The 26,060-nt window shown below is 36.2% G+C and overlaps 1 protein-coding gene across 1 annotated transcript; it reads right to left on the bottom strand.

The window, feature by feature from the left end:
* Positions 1-1,428: 1,428 nt before the first annotated feature.
* Positions 1,429-23,010, bottom strand: LOC121427679 (adrenocorticotropic hormone receptor-like). The gene is made up of 2 exons (XM_041624199.1): positions 22,578-23,010; positions 1,429-3,028 (listed from the first exon to the last, which is right to left on the bottom strand). The coding sequence occupies exons 1-2, from the start codon at positions 22,782-22,784 to the stop codon at positions 2,318-2,320; spliced, it is 918 nt and encodes a 305-aa protein (XP_041480133.1). The 5' UTR covers positions 22,785-23,010; the 3' UTR covers positions 1,429-2,317.
* Between the last annotated feature and the right edge of the window lie 3,050 nt (positions 23,011-26,060).

The following is a 26,060-nucleotide window of genomic DNA, read 5'->3' as shown; positions in this document are numbered from 1 at the left end:
AATTGTATCATACGTGGTCCATTCCCATATAAAAACCCTGTTCAGGCGCGTAGCCAGGGGGGGTCGGATCGGTGGTGGCGGTCCCCCCCCAAAAAAAAAAAGTCCCCAAAAAGAAAAAAAAAGAAGGGAAAAAAGAGAGGAGAAAATAAAAAGGGAGAGAGGAAAGGGAAGAAAGGTAGCTTTGTGTTTTTTTTTTTTTTCTTTTTATTCTTTTTTTTCTTAAAAGAGAAACTCCATCACTCTTGCTCTAAATTTATATATGAATTTTTCTTCCGCGCTGCGCGCAGTTAAATGACAATATTGCAATTCCCCATGTTTCCCCCACCCTTTCTCTAACCCTGTTTTTCCACGTCAGGTATATGTGTTTCTTACCGGTTAAAGTTCAAATGTATCCATTAGGGCATGGAATTAGAGTAAGGTTAGGACAAAGTATATGACGTTATCTTTTTTTTAAATTGATCGCGCAACTTCTGGTCGGGTCGGCTCCGGGCGGGTAACATTTTATATCAATTTCTGCCGTCACCTCCATAAAGTCAACTTCTCCTGCTTTTCAGCTCATTACTAACCAACCATAACTTTTGGGGAAACAGGTTCCTAAAATTCGCGTCGTATTAAATAAAAAAGTACAATATTTTTTTTATCAAATTCTATTAAACTTCATGTCATTTCCCTTCACATTCATCTCCTGCCCTGTTTTGCGCCCTCAGTTGAAATTTGGAATGACACTTAAGTTTCTTTATCATTCAAAATGAAGCACTTCAGGATAAGTCAAAGAAATTAGGGATCCTCTTTTTTTTAATTTCAATAAATCACAGAGGTTTCAACTTTTTGCGCACTATTTCCTCGTAAAGAAGTTCAATAATCTTAGAAAATCATTTTAACTAGAGCCGATGGTGGTATTAGAGGTATCTGCATTTGATGAAACGTCCGCCCTTTGAAATTCCAGAGTTTCATTGCTCTGCGCGGGGCTGAATATCTTTCTCCCGGCATATATACACTTCTTCTCCTCTGTTTTGTGAGTTAAAGATATGCACTGTCGCTAAATTGTAATCAAATCTGATCTCTTTCCAAGGGAAGTATTCAATATATCTTTGAGAAGACCCTTTAGTCGGGACCCTTTTCATGGCAAAAAAAATGATAAAACGCTTTAGCTTCAGCGCTTCGCGCGAGGGTATTATTATTTTAATTTCCTCCAATGTATTCCTTTTTTGTGCGTTCACAATCACTTTTTGAAAACAAATTAAGGTTCATGAAAACAATGTTCAAAATCACAATAAAGTCAACTGAATTGGAGCTGATATAGGCACTAGAGACAAGAGAGACGGCTCCTTTCATTTTAATTTATGAAACACCAAAAGCTTCGCGCGGGAGGGGGGAAACTCCCCCTCCCTGCACCCACCCCCTAGGGAGCGCGCTTCGCGCGCTCTGTAAGTGTTGGCACGCTTTGCGTGCATTTACCGCCCCCTCCAAAATGAAATCCTGGCTACGCGGTTGACCCTGTTAAGCTGTAGCTAATAATAACGCACTCAAGGTACACGTACTAAAACAGTTGAATAACTGTTTAAAAGTAATCATATATTTGTCAACTTTTAAAATTAAATCTTGCACATTTTGTTCGCTTTTTTGTGGTTTATTAGTTCATAAGTCTTGTCAATTTTAAGATTACGATGCAAGTAGGTCAGATGGTTATTGCCAATTCCAAGAATATACAAGAACATCAATTCAACCTAGAGTAGGACCTTATATCGTTGTGCATTCGTCCTACAACACTTTTCTTTTCTTTGGATATCATCCTGCATCATCTGCGATTTTTTTTTCTTGTAAAAAATACCCCCTCCCCGTCACAGAATACTGTTCACTTTATTAACGAATACATAATCAACGAAATCTAGATCGCACGAAACATACTCCAAATCAATTCTGGAGAAGCGATTCATAAACCCCACAATTCTCCTTCTCCGTTTATGTTGGCCTCTACATGTATACCGTAAAAAAAATCACTTGTCATTTCTCCTTATTTTTAATAATTTGTTGTTTTGCTTCATTTTTTGGCAGGGGCATATTTGATACCAAACGGGCCTATGCTTCCTTGCGTCATCAAAAAACACTACCAATAAAAAATAAAATCGGGTTCCGTGTGTACACCAATATAACTATAGTTGAGTGCTCAGTAACCACCGCGGTGCACCGGTGTCAATGGTGTGCGTTGTGCTTTCGCCAAACTAAATACTAGGTCGTCAAACTCGACAATCATGAGGAAAAATACTCCGGGGGCATCAAAGTGATATTTTCTTATTCTTGTAAGCTCATGGTTACGTTAGATGAAATTGGGATTGTCAGAAGACCTGCTATTAACTGGCACGTTGGCTGATACGGATGCAAGGTGAGTCATGTTGGTTGTGCCCGTTCCATCTCGCCTGCAGAGCTTGAGCCTATTCCTAAACTCCGTCAATCTGGACCACACGATGATCGGATTCAAGACTTGGTTTATGCATAGAATACTGAAGAAGACCCGGTCGAGGGCGAAGTACCAGGCTTTGTCATTGACTGCTGGTAGCCCCTTAAAGATCTCCGTCACTGTTAGCGGGGACCAACACAACCCAGTCGTTCCGACGACAAGGCTGAATGTCACGATGATCTTCTGGTGCATCTTGAACCTCCGCTGGAGGAAGGTGTCCGATGATCCCAGGCCTTTAGACGCAGATGTTACTTTCTTATAGATGATCATATATAGAGATATAGTAACAGTGATGATAATAAAAATTGAAAATGAGAAAATCACCTTGCCCACCAAATAGGCATACACACTTTTTCTAAAAGTGGTACCTAGTAAGTAAAACACTCCGCCTACACAGGCCCAGGCCACCAATAATGCTAGGATCGCTCGAAAAGGGGTGATGATTTTGCGATTTCCAAAAGGATCAAGATAAAAGAGGATGAATCTTTCTACGGCGATGGCAAGAGTAGTGACCAGTGACATCGACAAGGACACTGCGAATGTCAATTGCAGGTACATCGTTGATAGCTCCTGTATTGATATTACGACAACAAAAATAGAAGATCTGTTACCAATGATAGCCTACAATCCTAGATATTGTCCATTAACAGAATGAGGATTAATCCTCATCATATATAAATCAGTCAAATTGACTAGATCAGTAGTCACCTGAGTGCATCTGATATGTCTAGTCACAATTCTGTATGTTGCCAAACATTTTTGAGAGTGTGAAGATGACAATATCTTGTTTGGCAGATTAAATGACAAGCCACAGTGCAGGAATCATCAACTGTGCGCATCGCTTACACGCCTGTGTAAGGGGAAAACAGGCCAAACTGCACAATTTCTGTACGCAGTTGAAAAGGGGGCGAAAACCATAGCCTATAATGTCATTTTAAATTGCTAAAATATATATTTTTTTAAAGTAGAGATAATAGAAAAGCAAAATGATACTATGCTTGACAGGAAATATATCATAGCAAAGTATATTGAAAAGAAAATAATATTCTTAATCGACTTTATACAGTTTTTGAAGCAAGAAATCTCGAAAAATGATAATGATAGTTTTCATTACCTAATTTGCATATGTGAACGATAATTTCTGAAATTTCGCAAGCCTATTAAGCATTAAATCGATAATATATATGGGAGTCTCATAAAAAAACGAAGCATAGTTTAGGTGAGATATCTACTTTTGACTTCATGCTATGTTTAGAATTTCTAACAAATGGTGAAATAGGGCAATTTTGTAGTAACCTCAGATACTAAGGGTTCATTTTCTGGTCGCCAAAAAATTCAGCTCGCGCTTGCCTAAATTTTTATCATTATTAAAAACGTATTTCACCATTTGTTAGAAATTCTAAACATAGCATGAAGTCAAAATACTAATCATTTCTAAGGGAGGACCACGGATAAAACCAACCAGCAATACATATTTTTTGGTGTAAACCTAAAGGTCCATGCCATTTCGCTCCGGGGTCTTTTGCTTGTCCAGTTTTCGGTTAAATAAATATTCTGGTATGCTGGACTAGAAGTACAAGGCAAAAGCGATTTTGTGTCTCGCATGGATGATACAACTTTTCTAAGATTTAATATGAAGAGGAATTCTTTTATGGCAATGGTTTTTATTTTCAACCAACGTTTGTGCCGTAATTTGCATAATTAGCATAATTAAATAATAAGAATAAGCGTGTAATATAACGGATTTTCTTATCAATTTATATCTAGACCGCCTAAAAAACATGAGTAATACCATTCTTCTGTGGTTTTCTATCATGTCATGACGAGATATTCATATGACAATGATTTTTATTTTTAGGTTCTGCTTTTGTCGTAAGTTGCATAATTAGCATACAGTGTACTTTAACCATACACGGATTTCGTTGTCAATTTATATCCAGAAAGCCTTACACATGACTTGTACATCTATTTTATAGTTTTCTATGACGAGAAATTTTATTTGAAAGATTTTCCATTGCTTGCAGTGAAAGTTACTATTTACGAATAGTTCATGCACTGTCACCAGGTGCTTATCCATAATACTAATAATAATAATAATAGGCATTTATATAGCGCCATCTATATAGAAATATTCTATTCCAAGGCGCGTTGTCATTATTATTACCCCGGCTTTAGCTTGAGCTGCCTCTCAGCGCTCATGCATTCAAGGAATTAATCCTGCCGGGTACCCATTCACCTCACCTGGGTCGAGTGCAGCACAGTGTGGATAAATTTCTTGCCGAAGGAAATTACGCCATGGCTGGGATTCGAACCCACGACCCTCTGTTTCAAAGTCAGAAGACTTATCCACTGGGCCACAACGCTCCGAATGAATAAGAGAGCATTTCATGGGTCCATAAAAGTTGATGCTGGAAACGATATTGGACACGTCATTCAATTCATCAGCGTTCATTGGAGCTAGGGCATTGCTTGGCCTTTACCAGAAAGAGGGTATGGAGGCCCAGATTACCTTTAAATATCGATTACCGACGCGTCGACGCGACGTCCGACGACCATGAGTCGTGGTAGAGTTCCCCATTTTCCTCTGTCACATTTTCTTTTCTCATACCCATATCTAGCTGCTATTAATTGGAGATGACGGCAAATTATTTTCATTCACATTTTCCCCGTCGCGGCCGCAAAAATTAAAAAATTCTTTTTAAATGGTTAGTCCTAAAAAAGACAATTCTTAAAAATAATATAAGGTATTTATTTTGGTTTAACTATAAATTACCATCCGAGCGCGAAGCGCTAGCTCGATTTTTTATATCTATATATCTAGATCTAAAAAAGTAAACATTTTGAGCAGCTTTTCATAAACTGGTTGCAAATCTAAGTAAGTAATCCATGCGAGCGCGAACCACAAGCTTATATTTTTAATATACTGGTCTGCAAAAAAAACCTGCATGTGAAATACTGTTTGTAGTGATCCATTAGTAATATCTATCTATCCCCAATGCGAGCGCGAACCGCGATCTAAAAATATTTATATTTCAACCTGAAAGCTCGATTTTAACTATGAAGAGGATGGAAATATTAAGGATAAGTCCATCCCAACAAAAACTTGATTTGAATAAAAAGAGGAAAATTCAACAAGCATAACACTGAAAATTTCATCAAAATCGGATGTAAAATAAGAAAGTTATGGCATTTTTAAATTTCGCTTATTTTCAACAAAATAGTTATGTGAACGAGCCAGTTACATCCAAATGCGAGAGTTGATGACATCACTCACTCACTATTTCTTTTGTATTTTATTATATGAAACAAGTGGAATGCCTCTGGCCGTCTCACCTGCATCACGCGGTTCAATATAGCAGCAGTGCTGACTTTGAATACTACTCTAACTCGCACAAGATGTTCAGTGATACATGGTTACTCTTATGTCCACTTTTTATGAACGAGACCAATAAACTTACAGAGATATGATGGTTATTCAACAAAAAACCTCAACATGGCCAAAGTTCATTGACCTTACATGACCTTTGACCTTGATCATGTGACCTGAAACTCGCACAGGATGTTCAGTGATACTTGATTACTCTTATGTACAAGTTTCATGAATCAGATCCATAAACTTTCAAAGTTTTGATGGTAATTCAACAGATACACCCGATTCGGCCAAAGTTCATTGACCTTTGACCTTGGTCATGTGACCTGAAACGCGCACAGGATGTTCAGTGATATTTGATTACTCATATGTCCAAGTTTAGTGAACTAGACTAATAAACTTTCAAAGTCATGATGGTAATTCAACAGATACCCCCGATTCGGCCAAAGTTCATTGACCCTAAATGACCTTTGACCTTAATCATGAGACCTGAAACTTGCACAAAATATTCAGTGATGCTTGATAACTATTATGTCCAAGTTTCATGAATCAGATCCATAAACTTTTAAAGTTATGATGGGAATTCAACAGATATCCCCAATTCGGCCAAAGTTCATTGACCCTAAATGACCTTTGACCTTGGTCATGTGACGTGAAACTCATGCAGGATGTTCAGTGATACTGGATTAAACTTATGTGTAAGTTTCATGAACTAGGTCCATATATTTTCTAAGTTATGATGACATTTCAAAAACTTAACCTCAGGTTAAGATTTCGATGTTGATTCCTCCAACATGGTCTAAGTTCATTGACCCTAAATGACCTTTGACCTTGGTCATGTGACATGAAACTCTAATAGGATGTTCAGTAATACTTGATTAACCTTATGGCCAAGTTTCATGAACTAGGTCCATATACTTTCTAAGTTATGATGTCATTTCAAAAACTTAACCTCAGGTTAAGATTTGATGTTGACGCCGCCGCCGCCGCCGTCGGAAAAGCGGCGCCTATAGTCTCGCTCTGCTTCGCAGGTGAGACAATATAAAATATTGTTATTTTCTCGTCATTGTCATGTGAAATGAAGTTTCATTCCTCCATGAACACGTGGAATTCCATTATTTTAACATTTTGTGCTTCAGGCAAGGAGGTCCTAATCGTCAAATTCGTAAAAATTGAAATATTGTATAATTCAAACAATAAAAAAAAAGAAATAGTGAGTGAGTGACATCATCGACTCTCTCATTTGGATGTAACTGGCTCGTTCATATAACTATTTTGTTGAAAATAAGCGAAACTTTGAAATGTCATAACTTTCTTATTTTTCATCCAATTTTGATGAAATTTTCAGCATTGTGCTTGTCTGATTTTTCTCTATTGATTCAAATTAAAAATTTTCTGAGGTGGACTTGAACTTTAAGTATTGATAACAGCGCGAAGCAGGAGCTGAAATACTTGATTTTCAACCAGAAAACTGGACTAATCTAAGCACTTTATGAATAATGCGTATATTACTAAGCAATTCATGCGAGCTGAAACATTTGATAAACTAATCTGAAAAATGACATGTTAATGACTGTTTGCAGTGGCTCATGAATAGAACACATTCTCAGCAATCAGGCAGGGCTAGAGCGAAACGCGATCTGAATAACTTTGAGATATTCGACCTTCAAACTGGACTGGTTAATCACGTTTTTGATAATGATAAAAAATTAAGCAAGCGCGAGCTGAATTTTTTGCGACCAGAAAATAAACACTTTTTATAATTATAAATAATGCGCATAAATAACTACGCAATTCATGAGCATGAGCTCAAAGTTTTATTTAACTGGTAGGAAAAGGGACCTGTTTATGACCATTTGCACTGAATCATGCATATGATACATTTTTCACTAGCAAAATAGAGAGAGCGCGAAGCGCGAGCTAAAACATTTTGAGATATTCAACCTGAAAACTGGACCGGTTAAGCAAGTTTTAATTACAGAATACAGGAAACAAGCGCGAGGGGCCAACTTTTTTACTTTCAGTGGGCGAACTATTCGTAAATACTGCATGAACATGTACTAGTAGTGCCAATGCGTAAACCGGTCGTGAACTAGTCGGGAATATGGCACGCAACATTGCCACGTGCGGGTGTAATAGCAGCATAATAGTAGCATTAGACAAATAAACTCTATATAAATGGAAAACTAGTGTCATAAATGAATTCCTTATCATAGAAAACTGCAGAAGCGATATGTTATTCATTTCCTCAGGTTTTCTAAAAATTCTTGAAAATTCTATATCTTACAGCTGTTATTAAGCTAATCATACTTATCATGCTAATAGTGATGACTAAATTCGTTGAAAATTAAGGCTAGTTTCATAAGTCAATTCTTCGTCATGGAAAAAATTAGCATAGCTGTATTAGTTCTCAGACTTTTTAGACTTCCTTTAAAGTGGCAAACAAATAAATAATTTGCACGTTTTAGGCCTATATCTTAACTACTACAAATACAATAACTGGAAGATATGGGCCGGCCAGTTGCGTAACTACGGGGGGAGGATGGGGGACGTGCTCCCCCCCCCCCATCGGCTGTCTCCCCCCCCCCCCAAGAAAAAAAAAGAAAAAGAGGGAGAAAGGAAGAGAAACGTAGTGGGAAAGAAGACATTATTGCTCATCATAATTTTGTATTACATCATAATTATGTTATGTTATATTACATAAGAAATATTTTTTGATAAAATTATGAAACATGATTTGCTCAGGGCCTATGTCTTCATTGTTCCTGGTGCTCGCATTTTCTGTTTAACGAGATATATAATCCTGTTGTACTAAAACCTACCGTTTTCAATTCAATATACACCAGATATATTTCCTCGGCCTCGCACTTCGAGTTCTTATTGTTTTATGTAGTGAAATATGCTTCTTTTTCATGACTACTTAAAGTGATTGCCACATTTTAAGGTCTCAGTATAAAAAATTCCTGTCCGTGCTTACGTTCGCATTAGTGGATTGGTGAGATATGTTCGCTCTTCATGATTTTTTAAAATCAGTCCTGAAAATGTCCCTTTTTCTGATCGGAATATAAAACCTTTTCAGCTCGCGCTTCGTGCTCGCATCATTTGGTTAGTGAAATACGTGTATGGTCTTAGCGCATATAGAATGCCCTCTTCACGTCTAAAATTCCTAAATTTTCAGCTCGCGCTTCTCGCTCGCGATATTTGATTAGTGAGATGCGTATGGTAATCATGATTACAATGACTACAAAAAGTGCTTCATATGTTTAGGTGTAATTCTAACAAAATCAGCAAGCGCTTGGCACTCGCATTTTACGGCTATGGTGAGATATGTATACTCTTAATGGATTTCTTAAAAAATAGTCCTTTAAATATCCCTGTTTTGGGGTCAATATATACAAAAATTTCAGCTCGCGCTTCGCGCTAGCATCATTGGGTTGGTAAAATACATATGATCTTTGTGAATTCCTACAAACAAGCCTAAAATGCCCCTCTTCAGATCTGAATTTCCTAAATTTTCTGCTCGCGTTTCGCGGCTTGAAATATTTGATTAGTGAGATGCATATGATAATCATGATTACAATGACTACAATTGGTTCATGTGTTTAGATGTAATTCTAACAAAATCAGCAAGCACTTAACACTCGCGATAGATGACTATGGTGAAATATGTATACTCTTAATGAATTCTTGAAATATAGTCCTTTATCCCTGTTTGGGGTCAATATACCGTGCGTCCCAGAAAAAAAACGAAACCGAGATTTAGTGATCATTTATCATTACTTAATCATAAATAAAATAGACAAATGACCTACCAATTTAAAGCTTAGAATCTGCTCTTTTATCTGATATTATTTAGATTATTTCTCATTCACGCATGAGTGAGCAAATACAATTTGAAGAAAGGATATCAAAACTCATTTGGCGGGGGGTATCTGGGTTTCAAAAAGAAAACCACATTTTTGAAAAGTTCAATATCTCCTCTTTAATTTGATACCTAAATTACAGAAAATGGTCAAGAAAAAACAAAGTTCTGGTCATTTGAAATAAGGCTTGAATTTCAATAATTTCATAAAATGAAGAGGTTCTCCAGCCTGGCTTTCAAACTCACGAGACAGTCTGTTTTGTTGACGATCAGCCATGCATTAAATCTTTTGTTCACCATGCGAAAGCTTCTGTGGGAAACCGGTGAAAACACGTTTATCTCATGAAATTATGGAAATACTTTGAACAGCTAGAACTGTAGGCGAAATATATTACTGTAAACGAGACTGATACAATATCGTTCTGTAACAAAAACTGTAGCACATTAGGTTTGAAGTAACAGGGGTGGCGGAGCCGGTGGATGCGGAACAGTTGGATGTGGTGAATCATAGCATATTAATTAAACTTAATTAACAACTTAATATAACATGTAATATAACTGTCAGCCTCCTATCTCTAGGCAATTTAAAAGCGAGGAACTTCTAAATGTTATAAAAATGTAACAATTTTGAAAATATGTAGGAATGAAATACGGGTGTATGTCAGCTCTGATCTGCATCCTAATCAATTAATAAACTGGAGAAATTTGGTTAATTATCTAATTTGTCTTAATATTTAGTACAAATGTTTTGTATCATTGCAAAAAAACTCCAAACCATGTTGTAGTCATTTTGCCAAGCACATAAACAGTGAAAGGCATTTTGGGGGCAAAAATGTGAAATTAAATATTGTTAATTAACTAGTGTAATTAATTTGCATACGATAAGAGATAATTATTCAATTTGTTTTGTTTTTACAGACTAAGCAATTAATGTAACAAGATTAAAAGTGCAAAATACAAGGGTGGTCCAATGTTGTATTTAATTTTGACACCATTCTATGTGCAGAAGGTCCAATTTGAGAAAAGCACCTTTCAAAATTCTAATTTACATTGATGTCTGTGATTAGTCATTTAAAGGAAAAGTAAAGGTATTTGACACTTTGTCTAGTTCAAATTTGAAGTAGACAAATCAGCACTCCGAATTGCAGTCACTTCACACGCTCTTTAAGAGCTAAATTAGCACTTCATTTTTTAGAGTGCATATATATATATATCAAAGATATTTATGCATATATATGTATATATTAAAAAAGTATATATAATCACACGCACACACACGCACGCACACACATGAACTTCACTTCACTTTACCTCATACCTGCACACCTAGCCGACACACTCCCAGACACTGGAATGATAGGTAACCACTTATTTTATCATTATCTGATCCTGTGTAATACTTATATATACTTTTTGAATATATACATATATATGCATAAATATCTTTGACAATTATTGAACCCTGTACATACTTCTTTGTTTAATTTACAGTCTCACCCGCCCTAACAAGCCACTTTATATAGTTGTATAGCTACGTCTTTTTACCCCCATACGGTTCAGTATATGCTTATAGTCCGGCAGCCCAGGAGGTTTATTCAACCGAAAGCCGGACAAGCAAATGACCCCATAGCTGGATGGCATGGACCTTGAAGTTTACAAAAATGCATTGCTGCCGGGTTCTATGCGTGGTCTTCCCTCCGAAATGACGTAATATATGACGTCACTACAAAATGGCCCTATTTCACCATTTTTCAGACATTGTACACATAGCATGAAGTCAAGGGAGAATATCTCAGCCAAATCATGCTTGTTTTGTATGAAACTTTCACAATGTATTGTTCGAGTAGTGCACAAGAGATATGCAAAATTTCACGAACAGAAATTATTGTTTACATATGCAAATTACGTAATGAAATTTGCATATCATTAGTTTTGGAGATTTCTCGCATAAAAAAATGTCAAAAATCAATTTAGAAATTTATTTTCTTTTGTAGTGTACTTTATTTGATATTTTTTCTCTCAAGCATAATATCATTGTCTTCATCTATATCTCTACTTTAAGAAAATATATAACAGTAATTGAAAAAGACATTATAGACTGTGATTTCAGCCCCTTTTCCAATATGGTGCGCACGTAGAAATCGTGCGTTTTTGGCCTATTTTCACCATATGGCTGAGGTGTGCGAACGATATGCCTACTTTATTGATGTTTCCTGCATTTTGCATGATATTAAATCTTCCAAACAACATATTTTCTTCTTCATTATGTCTCTGGTGATCAATCGATGATTTCAGCAAAAATTGATTGCCCACTGGGCAGTCTATAGGCTACGTTTTCAGCCTAGTTTCCAACAACGAACCTATACCATGTATGACTGCATCGTTGTAGTCGAGTCGGATAAGGGGGTTTCTATGTACCATCAAAATATTTTTCACTCAATGTTTTGGTATTTGCCTAAAGTGTCTAGTTAATGAATCTTGATGTTCCCTTCCCAAAATCTTGTCCAACGGAGTTCAAAATTGATATCTTTGGCTGCCCTCTTGGACATTTTTAATGAAAATCAATTATTTTCATATTTTATTGCACAAAGTCTGACAATGGGAAATTTTAAATCAATACGCATTTCACTAGGATTTGGATAGTAGAAATCGGTTGAAATTGTTTTCTGAATAGTCTGGTTAATATATTAAAAAAAAGAATTCATCAAAAATTTTGAACCAAAATGTTCATGTGCATTGACATATATCTGTTTCATCTTGCATCCGATCGCCTTTGTTGATGTGCCTAACATGCAGAAAATAACGTACTTAGCGATCGATAGAAAGGTATGTATTACTTGTATCATGTGTATGAGGGTAAAAGGCATTTTCTACACAAAGCAATTTTTATGATAATTAAATCTCTTGAAAAAGATAGAAGTTCGAGGCATTGCTCTGCATTTTCATTTTGCATGCAATTCCTCTCGGGCACCTTAAAGCATAGTCCCACAAGAACCAGTAAAATGTTACATACAGTACCATACCATTATCCATAGCTTGACTATTATGATATCGTGCTTTTCGGAGCCCAAATGTGGTAACATTTTGTTTTGAGTATGTAATTTTTTCCTTTATATCACTTTTCTCTATCAGCTACATATAAAGAAATTGGGGCATAGCAAAGCCTAACCCTCAGGGGGCTGCAAAAGCCACCCAATCTTTTTTTTCGTATCTTGCCAGTTTCTCGGAAAATTAGTCATTTTGAGGCAAACAGTGTTTCTGCCTTGCGGTAAAGCCCTTGTTTTTGTTTTGTAACCACATAAAGATGACAAAGTAGGATCTTCTTTATCAGTTACATATGTCTATTTTCATTCTTTATTGTAAAAAATGCAATGTTTGAGCCCCCATTCAGACAAAAGGGCATTTCTGCTATATAGTAAAGCTAGCTTTGATTTTGGAAACCACTTTGAAATAAAAGAAGAGGCATTTTTTTCTATCAGCTACATGTAAAAAAAAGTGCTGGCACATCGACTGCTACCTTCTGCAGAGGCTCCAAGATTGGCAGATTTTCCCCATATTGGAAAAAATATGGAAAAGGGGTGGGTGACTTTCGGAACCCCCGGAGGGGATAGACTTTGCTGTGCAACCACTTATTAGCAGCAGATTGAAGAAAGTCTACTCCTTTAATTCCATGTAGTTTCATAAGAATGAAACTGGCTTCACCATATAGCAGAAACGCTTTTTGCCTGAATGGGGGCTCGAAAATAGCACATTTTCCCATAAACAGGTAAAGTATGGAAAAAGGGTAGGTGATTTCGGCGACCCCATAAGGGGGATATGTTCCAATATGCCAACACCTCTTTATATGTAGCAGATAGAGGAAACTCTACTCTTTCGTCTCCATATAGTTTAAAAGCAATAAGAGTAGTTTTATTATATAGCAGAAACACCTTTTGCCTCAATGGGGGCTCGAAAATAGCATATTCTCCCCCAAAATAGTCAAATTATGAAATAGGGTAGGTGATTTTGGTGACCCCCTAAGGGGGTATGTTCCAATATGCCAACACCTCTTTATATGTAGCTGATAGAGGAAACTCTACTCTTTCGTCTCGGAGACGAAAGAGTAGAGTCCATATAGTTTAAAAGCAATAAGAGTAGTTTTACTACATTCCAGAAACACCTTTTGCCTCAATGGGGGCTCGAAAATAGCACATTTTCCCATGATTTTGCAAATTACGTAAAAGGGGCGGGTAACTTTGGCAGTTTCAAAAGGGGGTAGGTTTTATGGTACCAGCACCTCTTTATATGTAGCAGATAGAGGAAACTCTACTCTTTCGTCTCCATATAGTTTAAAAGCAATAAGAGTAGTTTTACTACATAGCAGAAACACCTTTTGCCTCAATGGGGGCTCGAAAATAGCATATTTTCCCATAAATAATTAAAATATGAAATAGGGTAGGTGATTTTGGTGACCCCCTAAGGGGGGTTTGTTCCAATATGCCAACACCTCTTTATATGTAGCAGATAGAGGAAACTCTACTCTTTCGTCTCCATATAGTTTAAAAGCAATAAGAGTAGTTTTACTACATAGCAGAAACACCTTTTGCCTCAATGGGGGCTCGAAAATAGCACATTTCCCCATGAATTTGCAAATTACGTAAAAGGGGCGGGTAACTTTGGCAGTTCCCAAAGGTGGTAGGCTTTACTGTACCAGCACTTCTTTATATGTAGCAGATAGAGGAAAGTCTACTCATTCGTCTCCATATAGTTTGAAAAAAATAAAGTGGCCTTACTACATAGCAGACACACTTTTGCCTCAATGGGGGCTCGAAAATTGCATATTTTCCCATAAACAGGTAAAATATGGAAAAAGGGTAAGTGATTTCGGAGACCCCCTAAGGGAGTATGTTCCAATATGCCAACACCTCTTTATATGTAGCAGATAGAAGAAACTCTACTCTTTCGTCTCCATATAGTTTGAAAATAATAAACGTGGTTTTACTAAATAGCAGAAGCACTTTTTGCCCAAATGGGGGCTCGAAAATAGCATATTTTCCCATTAATGGGCAAAATACGTATAATCATCGGGTAACTTTAGCAGTCCTCAGAGGGGGTAGGCTTTGCTGTAACAGCACACCTTTTTTGTAGCAGATAGAGAAAACTCTACTCTTGTCTCCACATAGTTTAAAACAATGAAAGTGGCCGTACTACATAGCAGCAACACTTTTTGCCTCAATGGGGGCTTGAAAAGGCATATTTTCCCACAAATAGGTAAAATATGAAAAAGGGTGGGTTATTTCGACGCTCCCTGAAGGGGGTATGCTTCAGTATGCTAGTAGCAGATAGAGGAAACTCTACCCTTCTTATCTCCATGTAGTTTAAAAAGAATGAAAGTGGCTTTATTCCATATCAGAAACGTTTTTTTGCCTTAATATGGGCTCCAAAGTGGCATATTTTCCAATAAATGGGTAATAATGGTATTTGCCCTTTAACTAAGCAAATAAAGACATACATATTGTCATGAAGCGTTACAGTAATATCGGTATATTATATCCTCTTTCGTGTCGAATGCTGATATTTTGAAATAGCTGTTGATGTTAATGATTGAACAGATAGATATCAATGCACATGCAAATTTTTGACCAAAATCATGCCCATTTCGGGATAAATTTTATTTCAAAATATATCATCAGAAAACGAATTAAATCGATTTCTACTATCCCAATCATAGAGAAATGCGTATTGATTAAAAGATTGTCCCATTGTCAGACTCTGTGCAATAAAATATGAAAATAATTGATTTTCATTTTAAAAAAGTCCAAGAGGGCCGCCAAAGATATCAATTTTGAACTCCGTTGGACACGATATTTGGAAGGGAACATCAAGATTCATTAACGAGACAATTTAGACAAATACCAAAACGTTGATTGAAAAATTGAGTGAAAAATATTTTGATGGTACGCAGGAACCTCTTATCCGACTCGACTACAACGATGCAGTCTTACATGGTATAGGTTCGTTGTTGAAAACTAGGCTGAAAACGTAGCCTATTGACTGCCCAGTGGGCAATTAATTTTTGCTGAAATCATTGATTGATCACCAGAGACATAATGAAGAAGAAAATATGTTGTTTGGAAGATTTAATATCATGCAAAATGCAGGAAACATCAATAAAGTAGGCATATCGTTCGCACACCTCAGCCATATGGTGAAAATAGGCCAAAAACGCACGATTTCTACGTGCGCACCATATTGGAAAGGGGGCTGAAATCACAGTCTATAATGTCTTTTTCAATTACTGTTATATATTTTCTTAAAGTAGAGATATAGATGAAGACAATGATATTATGCTTGAGAGAAAAAATATCAAATAAAGTACACTACAAAAGAAAATAAATTTCTAAATCGATTTTTGACAATTTTTTATGCGAGAAATCTCCAAAACTAATGATATGCAAATTTCATTACGTAATTTGCATATGTAAACAATAATTTCTGTTCGTGAAATTTTGCATATCTCTTGTGCACTACTCGAACAATACATTGTGAAAGTTTCATACAAAACAAGCATGATTTGGCTGAGATATTCTCCCTTGACTTCATGCTATGTGTACAATGTCTGAAAAATGGTGAATAGGGCCATTTTGTAGTGACGTCATATATTACGTCATTTCGGAGGGAAGACCACGCATAGAACCCGGCAGCAATGCATTTTTGTAAACTTCAAGGTCCATGCCATCCAGCTATGGGGTCATTTGCTTGTCCGGCTTTCGGTTGAATAAACCTCCTGGGCTGCCGGACTATTAGTATCCTGATCACTTGACTATATTTGATTGATCATTACGATTTCTTTGCTCCTTATTGCCGTATGTTTATTTTGTTCTTCATGTTGCTTACCGCTCAAACATCCATATTAATCCTACGTATATATCTTCATGTGCAATACAATGTACCTTTTTATGTCAATCTCTCAAATATTACCTGTATCAACAGTTACTTGTATACTATATTAACGGATCAATATAATCCCGAAAACTGTTAATGTACTCAAACACAGATATAGTATAATATTGAAACGAATTGTCAATTTACTTGAAACATTATCCTCCTTTTCACAGTATTACCTACACAAGATCTACTACTACTTCAGATGAACAGAATCCACAGTTAATCTCAATGGCGGTAAATACCTTGTCCTCCATCATTCCTATTGTATTCCACCGTCCCGTTTAAGCCATTACCCCCTCTGTTGTTATTTTTTTGTTATCTTATTGTAATCCTCAGTAATCAACCCACTCTGTTGTTATTTTGCTATTTAGTTATCCTAGTGTAACCATTCTGTTTTGTACCCTTGATTACCCATCATTTACTTTGTTGGTATTACGATTTCATTTGTATGGTTTTGTTCCACTTTGTTTCAATACATTATAGGCCTGATGAAGGCCCTAATTCTGGCCGAAAGCTAGCCGAAATAAAGAGATACTTGAAGCTACGTCTTGCATCAATGATTGAGTCATTTACGTATATATATATATATATATATATATATATATATATATATATATATATATATATATATATATATATATATATACATTACGTCCCAGAAAAAACGAAACCGAGATTTATCAATAATTTATCATAACTTAATCACAAATGAAATAGACAAATGACCTACCATCTTAGAATCAGGGTGACCAGACGTCCCGTATTTCCGGGATTGTCCCGTATTTTGCTTCTTTGTCCCGGCGTCCCGAGACAAACCCTTCCCGGGACGCCTATTTGTCCCGTATTTCAGAATATTAAACAAAATGTATTTAAAAGCGACGAATTTTCATCAAAATAACCAACTGATGACGAAGCAGAGACAACAATAAAATCGATTTGCAAGTTCTACGGTGATTTTCTTGCTAACCCATCGTAAACTAACTGGCCTCCTGCCATTATGTGGCAGCTACTATAGCTAGGCATGTAGGATCTGAGCAGATTCTCTCCACCAAACATGCCAAAATAATCACAAAATCGGCGGGAAATTTGTATGACTATATTATGGGTTCTCAGATTACTGATTTGGAGATGTAATCTCGGAGGAACAATTAAGTTATTGAGTTTTCATAACTAGATCTAGTTGTTTCAGCTTTCGTTTTGAGTCTTGTTGTGTATGATGCCGCGATGTTTCATTTAATTTTTAAGTAAAAAAAAATCACCTTGAAATTTTATTCATTTCTAAAACATTATTTTTAATTCTAAAATTATATTTGAAAAACACCAAATATCATTATGATTTTTGTTAGATGATTGGATTTTTTTTGCTTGAAGTTTGAACTTTTTTCCTCTTTCTTTCTTTTCTATCCTTCTTTCTTCATCCTTCTATCCTTCCTGCTTGCCCGTTTTTGTTCCATCTATCTTTATTTCCTATTTGTCTTTCCTGATCCTTTCTCTCTCTGTTCATTTTTCTTTCTTTCCTCCTTTTTCTTACCCGTCTTCTTTATCAAATTTCTTTCTTTCTCCCTCTCTTTCCTCCTTTCTTTCATTCTTCATTTTAGTTTTCCTTCTAATTCTTTCCCTTATTCTTTATCTCCCTCCCTCTCTTAATTCCTTCCTTCCTTCCCTCCTCCCTTCTTTCTCTGTTTGCTTCTTTCTTTCAAAGAATGAAGGAAACATTTTTCTTTCCTTCATTCTTTCTTTCCTCCTCATTTTTCTTACTTTTTTTCTTTCTCTCCTTTATGTTGTCTTTCACACATTGTATTCTTCTTAAATTCCTTTCTTTTTCTTTCTTTCTGTATTCAATTCAAAGAATGACGGTAACATTTTTCGCTCTTTTATTCTAACTTTCTTTTAGTCTTTTTTTCAATTTTCCTTCATTTTCCCCTTAATTTTTTCTATCTTTCTTCTCAATTCATATCTTTTCTTTCGTCTTTTCTTTCTCTCCTTCATTCTTTCGTTCACCCACCCTTCCGATTCTTTATAATTTTTCACAGGTGTAACCAGTGGCGTAACTAGTCTACAAATGTAGACCCACATCTGCAGTGTGTGTACCTTAGCTGATTCAACGAGTCTGCTTAGCAGACTAGGTCTACTGAGGCTGCAGAAGTGGCTCGCTACGCTACGCTCGCCCTTTCAGGCTGGTTTGCTTCGCAAACCAGTAGCAGATCCCACCTCATGAGCCATTCAGAGTCTGCATAGCAGACTAGGCGTAACTATAGTCTACAAATGTAGACCCACATCTGCAGTGTGTGTACCTTAGCTGATTCAACGAGTCTGCTTAGCAGACTAGGTCTACTGAGGCTACGCTACGCTCGCCCTTTCAGGCTGGTTTGCTTCGCAAACCAGTAGCAGATCCCACCTCATGAGCCATTCAGAGTCTGCATAGCAGACTAGCGTAACTACGGGGGGCATGGCTGGCCCCCCCCCAAAAAAAAAAAAAAAACGGGGGAAAAAGAGAAAAAGAGGGAGAAAGTGAGAAACGTAGTGGGAAGGAAAAATTATTGTTATTTATGTTATATTATATTATAATTATGTTATATTACATAAAAATAAAAAAGATATCATAACTTTATGAAACATAATTTGCTCAGGGCCTATGTCTTCATTGTTCCTGATGCTCGCATTGTCTGTTTAACGAGATATATAATCCTGTTGTACTAAAACCTCCCGTTTTCAAGTCAATATACACCAAATATATTTCCTCGCACTTCGAATTATTATTGTTTTATGCAGTGACATATCATTTTAAGGTCTTAATATCAAACATTTCACGTCCGCGCTTACGTTCGCATTAGTGGATTAGTGAGATATGTCCGCTCTTCATGAATTCCTAAAACCAGTCCCTAAAATGTCCCTTTTTTCTGATCTGAATATAAAAAATTTCAGCTTGCGCTCGCATCATTTGGTTAGTGAAATACGCATGGACTACGTGAATTCCTACAAACAAGCCTTAGAATGCCCCTCTTCAGGTGTGAATTTCCTAATTTTTAACTCGCGCTTCGCGCTCGCAATATTTGATTAGTGAGAAGTGCATGTTAATCATGATTACAATGCTTTATGTGTTTTGATGCATATAATTCTAAAAGAATCAGCAAGCGCTTGGTACTCGCATTAGATTACTATGGTGAAATATGTATACTCTTAATAGATTCCTACAATATAGTCCTTAAAGTGTCCGTTTGGGGTCAATATATACAAAAATTTCAGCTCGCGCTTCGCGCTCGCATTATGTGATCAGTAACATACATATTCGTTTAATGACACTGTCCTTAAAATGTCTCTATAGGTCAGTATACCTAGCAACTGAGCGCTCACTAGGTGAATCAAAATTTTTGCTGGTGCCCCCCCAATGCCGTGACTCACGGTACGCCACTGGGTGTAACACTGTGTAGCCTTCTTTGTTGATCTTTTTTTGTCGATTGTCCCGTATTTCATTTTGTGAAATCTGGTCACCCTGCTTAGAATCTCCTTGTTCATCTGAAATCGCTTAGATTATTTCTCATTCACGCATAAGTGAGCAAAAACAATTTGAAAAGGGGAAACCAAAAAGTCACTTGGCGGGCCGTATCTGGGGTTTAAAAGGAAAACCACATTTAAAAAAGTTCAACATCTGCTCTTTAATACCTCAATTACAGAAAATGGTCAAGAAATAACAAAGTTCTGGTTGATTGAAATAAGGCTTGAATTTCAATAATTTCATAAAATGAAGAGGTTTTTACAGGCTAGCGTTCAAACTCACTCGACACTCCGTTTTCTTGACGATCAGCCATGCATTTAGTCTTTTGTTACCGCGCGATAGCTTCTGTGGGGAAACCGGTGAAAACACGTTTTATTTGATGAAATTATGGAAATACAAGCATTGTTTCGAGGGATCATAACTTTCTTACTTCTTAACCATTTTCTGTGATCAAGGTACCAAAGAAAAAAGCAGATATTGAACGTTTTAGTCATGTAATTTTCTTTTTGAAATTCAGATACCCCCTCCAAATAAGTTTTTGGCATCCTTTCTTCGAATTGTTTTTGCTCACTCATGCGTGAATGAGGAATAATATAAGTAATACCAGATGAAAGAGGAGACTCTAAGCTTTACAATGGTAGGTCATTTGTCTATTTTATTTATGATTAAGTGATTAAGTTATGATAAATCATCGATAAATCTCGGTTTCGTTTTTTTCTGGGACGCACTGTATATATATATATATATATATATATATATATATATATATATATATATGGCACCGGCTTTCAAAGCTGGAGGCCCGGGTTCGATTACCGGCAGAGACATTTTTCGGCATCACCATTTTTTTCCAAAGGGCAGATAGCTCTGAGGAACTTTGATTTAAGCTACGCCTACCATTGCTCGCTTCATTCATAACATATGTAGATACAAAATTTGCCAGTTGCTGTTGTACATGTGTATATATTAATAATCATACCTTGGTCAGTTCAGTTCACTGTACCGTCGGTTTCGGCGATCTTCAGGCAGACTGAAGATCGCCGAAAGCGTGAAACTGACGGTAGTAGACCGAACTGACCAAGGTATGAATATGAAACCCCTCAAAAAAAGTTCCGCAACTCAAGTTTGAGTGCTAATAAATTTCTTAGTGTGCCATCATCATATGTAAAAGTGGTATCATTGGAAAGGATGATTATTCTTCTTTACGATCATGTGTCATTTGTAATGCTAGTGTTATCATGAAATACACAGACATGATAAATATGCAGCAATGTAAAAAATGAAATGTTGCAAAATTCGTTGCCATGTCATGTTTGAGTTCTGCAACTCAAACTGCAAGTTTGAGTGCTAATAAATTTCTTAATGTGCCATCATCATGTGTAAAAGTGATATTTTTAGAAAGCATGATTATTCTTCTTTACAATCATTAGTCATTTGTAATGCTAATGTTAACATGAAATACACAGACATGATAATACTCAGCAATGCTAGACATGAAATATTGCAAAATGCGTCGTTTGCAATAGCGAATTTCCACTTGTTTCGAGGATGGACCGAGTGCATTCACTGTCACCTGCATGGTGGAAATTCTATAGAAATGGAGACTCTTGTTGGAAATCAATACATTTCGCAACATTTCACTTCTGACTTTTTTCGATGTTCAGGGTGATTGCATATTCCATGATTACATAATCACAGCAAATGGCATTTCATTGTAAAGAAGAATAATTCAACTTTCCAATGATACCAGTTTCATCTTTTATACTTCATTAACCAAAAAGATATCATCCCCAAAACTGAGTTGCAAAACTTTTTTGAGGGGTTTATATTGCTCTGCCCCGGCATCATGGGCATTGAGCACATTTTTATTGCACATGTTGTTTTGCAAATTATGGTAAGGAAGCAAATTACGTAATAATGAATTCCTCGTCATTGAAAACCACAGAAAAGTAGTGTTCTGGTATTTTGTCTATTTATGCTTTTGCTGAAGGAACATTTGTGCTAATTAGCTCATTTGATGCTAATTACGCTGATAACAATGATTGCTTTACTTAAAAACAGGAATTTAGGTCGCGAATGAATTCATCGTCATAGAAACCATTTGAAAAATTGTACTGTTTATGTTTTCAGTCTTTCTGGTTTAAGATATATTACATTATAGAGTATGCTAATTACATGATTATGCTAATCAAAACATGCCCAAAGCCAAATGAATTTACTTAAACCCATCTAGAACACAAATCGATAACAAAAATAGTACTAAACAACTTTTCAAGTCATGTGTCTACTTGACTACTAGCCTTATGGCTTCGAGTATAATGAATTTATAATTAATTGTCTAATGCACCAGTTATTCACACATCTATAATATTGATCATGGAAGAGCGGTTTTCATTATTAAATTGCGCTCTTTCTAGATGTAATGTATCTTTTCTTACTGATATACAAAAGTATTTGTACTTACCAATGGAGTAAGATATATAACATAGGTAATCATAATACTAATAGATGAAACGAAATCACAGAAGGACAGGTGAAAGATGAACATATTTTTTATTTTGCGTAATGCTCTGAAGCTCAATATGGCACCCATTGACAGGAGATTCAAAATCACACCCAAAACGCCCATCAAAAGTGGAATTACCCACGCTACTGTATCCACAATGGCCATGGGAATAGACTTCTGAAGTATCTGTGTATCCAAAGATGTTCAAGGAATTTTATTCAATGAACTAAAAGTTGAGCGCGAAGAAACTGGTCATACATGTATGTAGCTCATCAAGAGTACTGAATTTGGGAGAACAGATTTATTTTATACATGCAGCGAAACTACAAATGAAAGGTTTCATGATTCGTTAGTTCGAACAGGGATGATAATTATGTATGACGTCGTTTTAAGGAATATGGAAAATACTTCTTTCTCATCTTATTTAACTTAACTGTACAACACTCCGAGTAAATTTCCCTCTTAGATTTTGTTAATGTTGTTGGTTCATTAAATATTGTTGGTCGAACTATTCAAAACATATCGTCCAACTATTTGGTGATGACAAGTGGAGATACGTGACGACTAGCAAGGATAAATAAATCATTATGGCCACCAGTAATCGTGGTAATATCTGGTGATAATTACAATAATGCACATGCCTACGCTGGCTTGGCAATCGTCAAAGGTGATATGGAGAAAAGAAAATATGTGTAATTTTCACTCTCTTGAAAAATATACATTTCCTTTAGATAACATAAAAGTCATTAATCTCAATAGACTCCGCTCTATCATTCTGGAAATAATTTGCTTCTTTTTAGACTTTGTAGGTCCATTGGTCAAACTATTGAAAAACTGTTTTAAAAAGCTTAGAAGAGGCAGTCCGTGACGCGATTTCAGGTTGAATAAGAAATTATGGCCATTAAGATTTGGTGGTAGTTACGCCTACATGTATTATATACGGCTACTCCACCGGACATTATTCAGACTTTCTTCAAATATATTCATATAATATTGACTGGCCTTGAGGGGAACATCAAATATATTGCCAGCAAAAGAATCATATTGGCCCGAGTCTTTAGACGAGGGCAATATGGGTTATTCAAGGGCAATATCTGGTGATAATTACAATAATGCACATGCCTACGCTGGCTTGGCAATCGTCAAAGGTATTATGGAGAAAAGAAAATATGTGTAATTTTCACGCTCTTTTAATATGCTTCTTTTTAGACTTCTTAGGTTCATTAGCCAAACTATTGAAAAACTGTCTTTTGAAAGATATAGTGATTACAAGAGGCAGTCCGTGACGCGATTTCAGGTTGAATAAGAAATTATGATCATTAAGATTTGGAGCTTATTTCGCTTATCCTTGGACCTACATGTAATACGGCTTATGATATTCGGTTATCCCGCCGGACTTTCTACAAATATATTACTCAATACGTCCGTTCAGATATTATTAAAATCATTACAATCATCTCATTCGGTTTTCTTCCATCATTATCCGAACAATCACCTTGTAGGACCTCTGGCCGCAGTATTCACAGTCTGTTGTTTAACGATTAAGAGATCACAAGAGGAAATACTGACGCGATGTCATAGTCAGGCAGCATATGATATGATTTAGCGGCTACTTCGAAAAATTGGCTAAGTCTGATTTTTCACTTTTATGTGATTGGTGACATCACAAGGAACAACTTCCAACTTGGTGACAAAATTGTAATGGTCATCTTGACCATGTTAGGGGTCAAAATGGGGTCAATAGGGGTCAATTTTTTTAAATTGCCCTGATTGTTTTGTGTCATACATCAAATTGTTTGTCTTGTTATACTGAACAAGAAGGTGTACACTATCATATACTCTTGACCTCCCGTTAAAAAGTTATGACCGGAAATGTCAAAAGGTCAACGAACTTTCGTGAAATGGCAAATTACACTGAAGGTGTTAAGAAAGCTATTTTTCTCCCTTTCCCCCCCTTTTTTATATGTATGTACTTTTTTCATTTCGATTTTAATAAGTTCATCTTCAGAAGTCCTTAGCCAGAAGATATAAATTGTCAAGCCAATGTCAGGGAAAGGTCAAAAGGTCAACAAACTTTCATTGGTAAGCAAAATACACTAAAAAGGATTTGAGTCTCAGAAGTTGGTTCATTATTTTGAAAAGTCTCTATCTAAGAAGACATCCATTAGATTAAAAAAAGGACACATGTGCTCACTAAGGAACAAAATAGATAAACAGAAATAGACGTCGAATACATTCAGTGTGGCATCATAGTATTGCAGGAATACCGTGAAACGACTTGACAAACCCTAATGCCCTTAAAATCGTATCATCTCCATGATGTTATAGGTGCAACCAGCTCTTTCCGAGTTTCTTGATTTAAAAATTGAATTCAAGTCCAATTTATTTTCAATTTACTAGTCTTTGATGTGTAAGAAACATATCATATATGTGCTTTGTACAGAATATTTTAATCAACAGAAATTATTGTAATGTATTGGGATATATGTGTCATACTATGTTAACCGAGTAGATACAGCGATAGATCAGTGCTCTCAGCTCCTAAGAAAAATGCCTAACATCTTATTTGGATTAAGTTTAGAATATTACGAATACGATAATGAGGTTATGATTGAGGATAATATTATAAGTTGGGCTCAAATTGCTTCTTCATAATTCTAATGTGTGACTGTTATATTATTTCTTACAAAGAGGCAACATCGTGCGGGCATGCTCATTGTAGTCAGTCATTGGTGTCCATTATGCTGATGTGATATGTTCTGACCATTACTCGATCGATCTCCGGAGCCAAGAAGGACTGCAAATTTCTATTGCATGTGCTGTTTTGAGCTTATCATCGGTGCCCTTTTGCATTTTGTAAAGTGAAATTTAAGAATTTAATGATACTTTGGGTCAATTATATTTATTTTCAGTAAAAATGCAATTCGTCACAATTTCTAGGGCAGCTGCCCCCCCCCCCCCACTGCTATATGGCCGTGGTTAACTTTAAGTTCAGCAAGTATATGAAAAAAACAAGAATGACAAAAGAACAAAAACAAAATCTGCATCTATGCACATCACTATCGTGAGAACATGGTATTAGGTTTAGTTTCACGATGTATGCTCTGGAAAAAAAAACACAAGCCGTGTTATGGCAGCACATCAGAAATGTGTAGTCTTTCTTGGCTCCATAGATCGAGTAATAGTCAGAATATATCACATCAGCATAATGGACACCCATGACTGACTACAATAAGCATGCCTGCACGATGTTGCCTCTTTGTATGAAATGATATAACAGTCACAAATTAGAGCCCAAATTGTCATATCATCCTCAATCCTAACCTCATTATCGTATTCGTAACTTAATCCTAATAAGATGTTAGGCATCTTTCTCAGGAGATGAGAGCACGGATCTATCGATGTATTTACTCTGTTAACATAAACTATTACACATATACC

Source organism: Lytechinus variegatus, chromosome 14 (assembly GCF_018143015.1).
Source record: "Lytechinus variegatus isolate NC3 chromosome 14, Lvar_3.0, whole genome shotgun sequence".
NCBI classification, from domain to species: domain Eukaryota; kingdom Metazoa; phylum Echinodermata; class Echinoidea; order Temnopleuroida; family Toxopneustidae; genus Lytechinus; species Lytechinus variegatus.
Note: the sequence above shows the minus strand (reverse complement) of the source record. Positions and strands in the feature narration are given on the sequence as shown.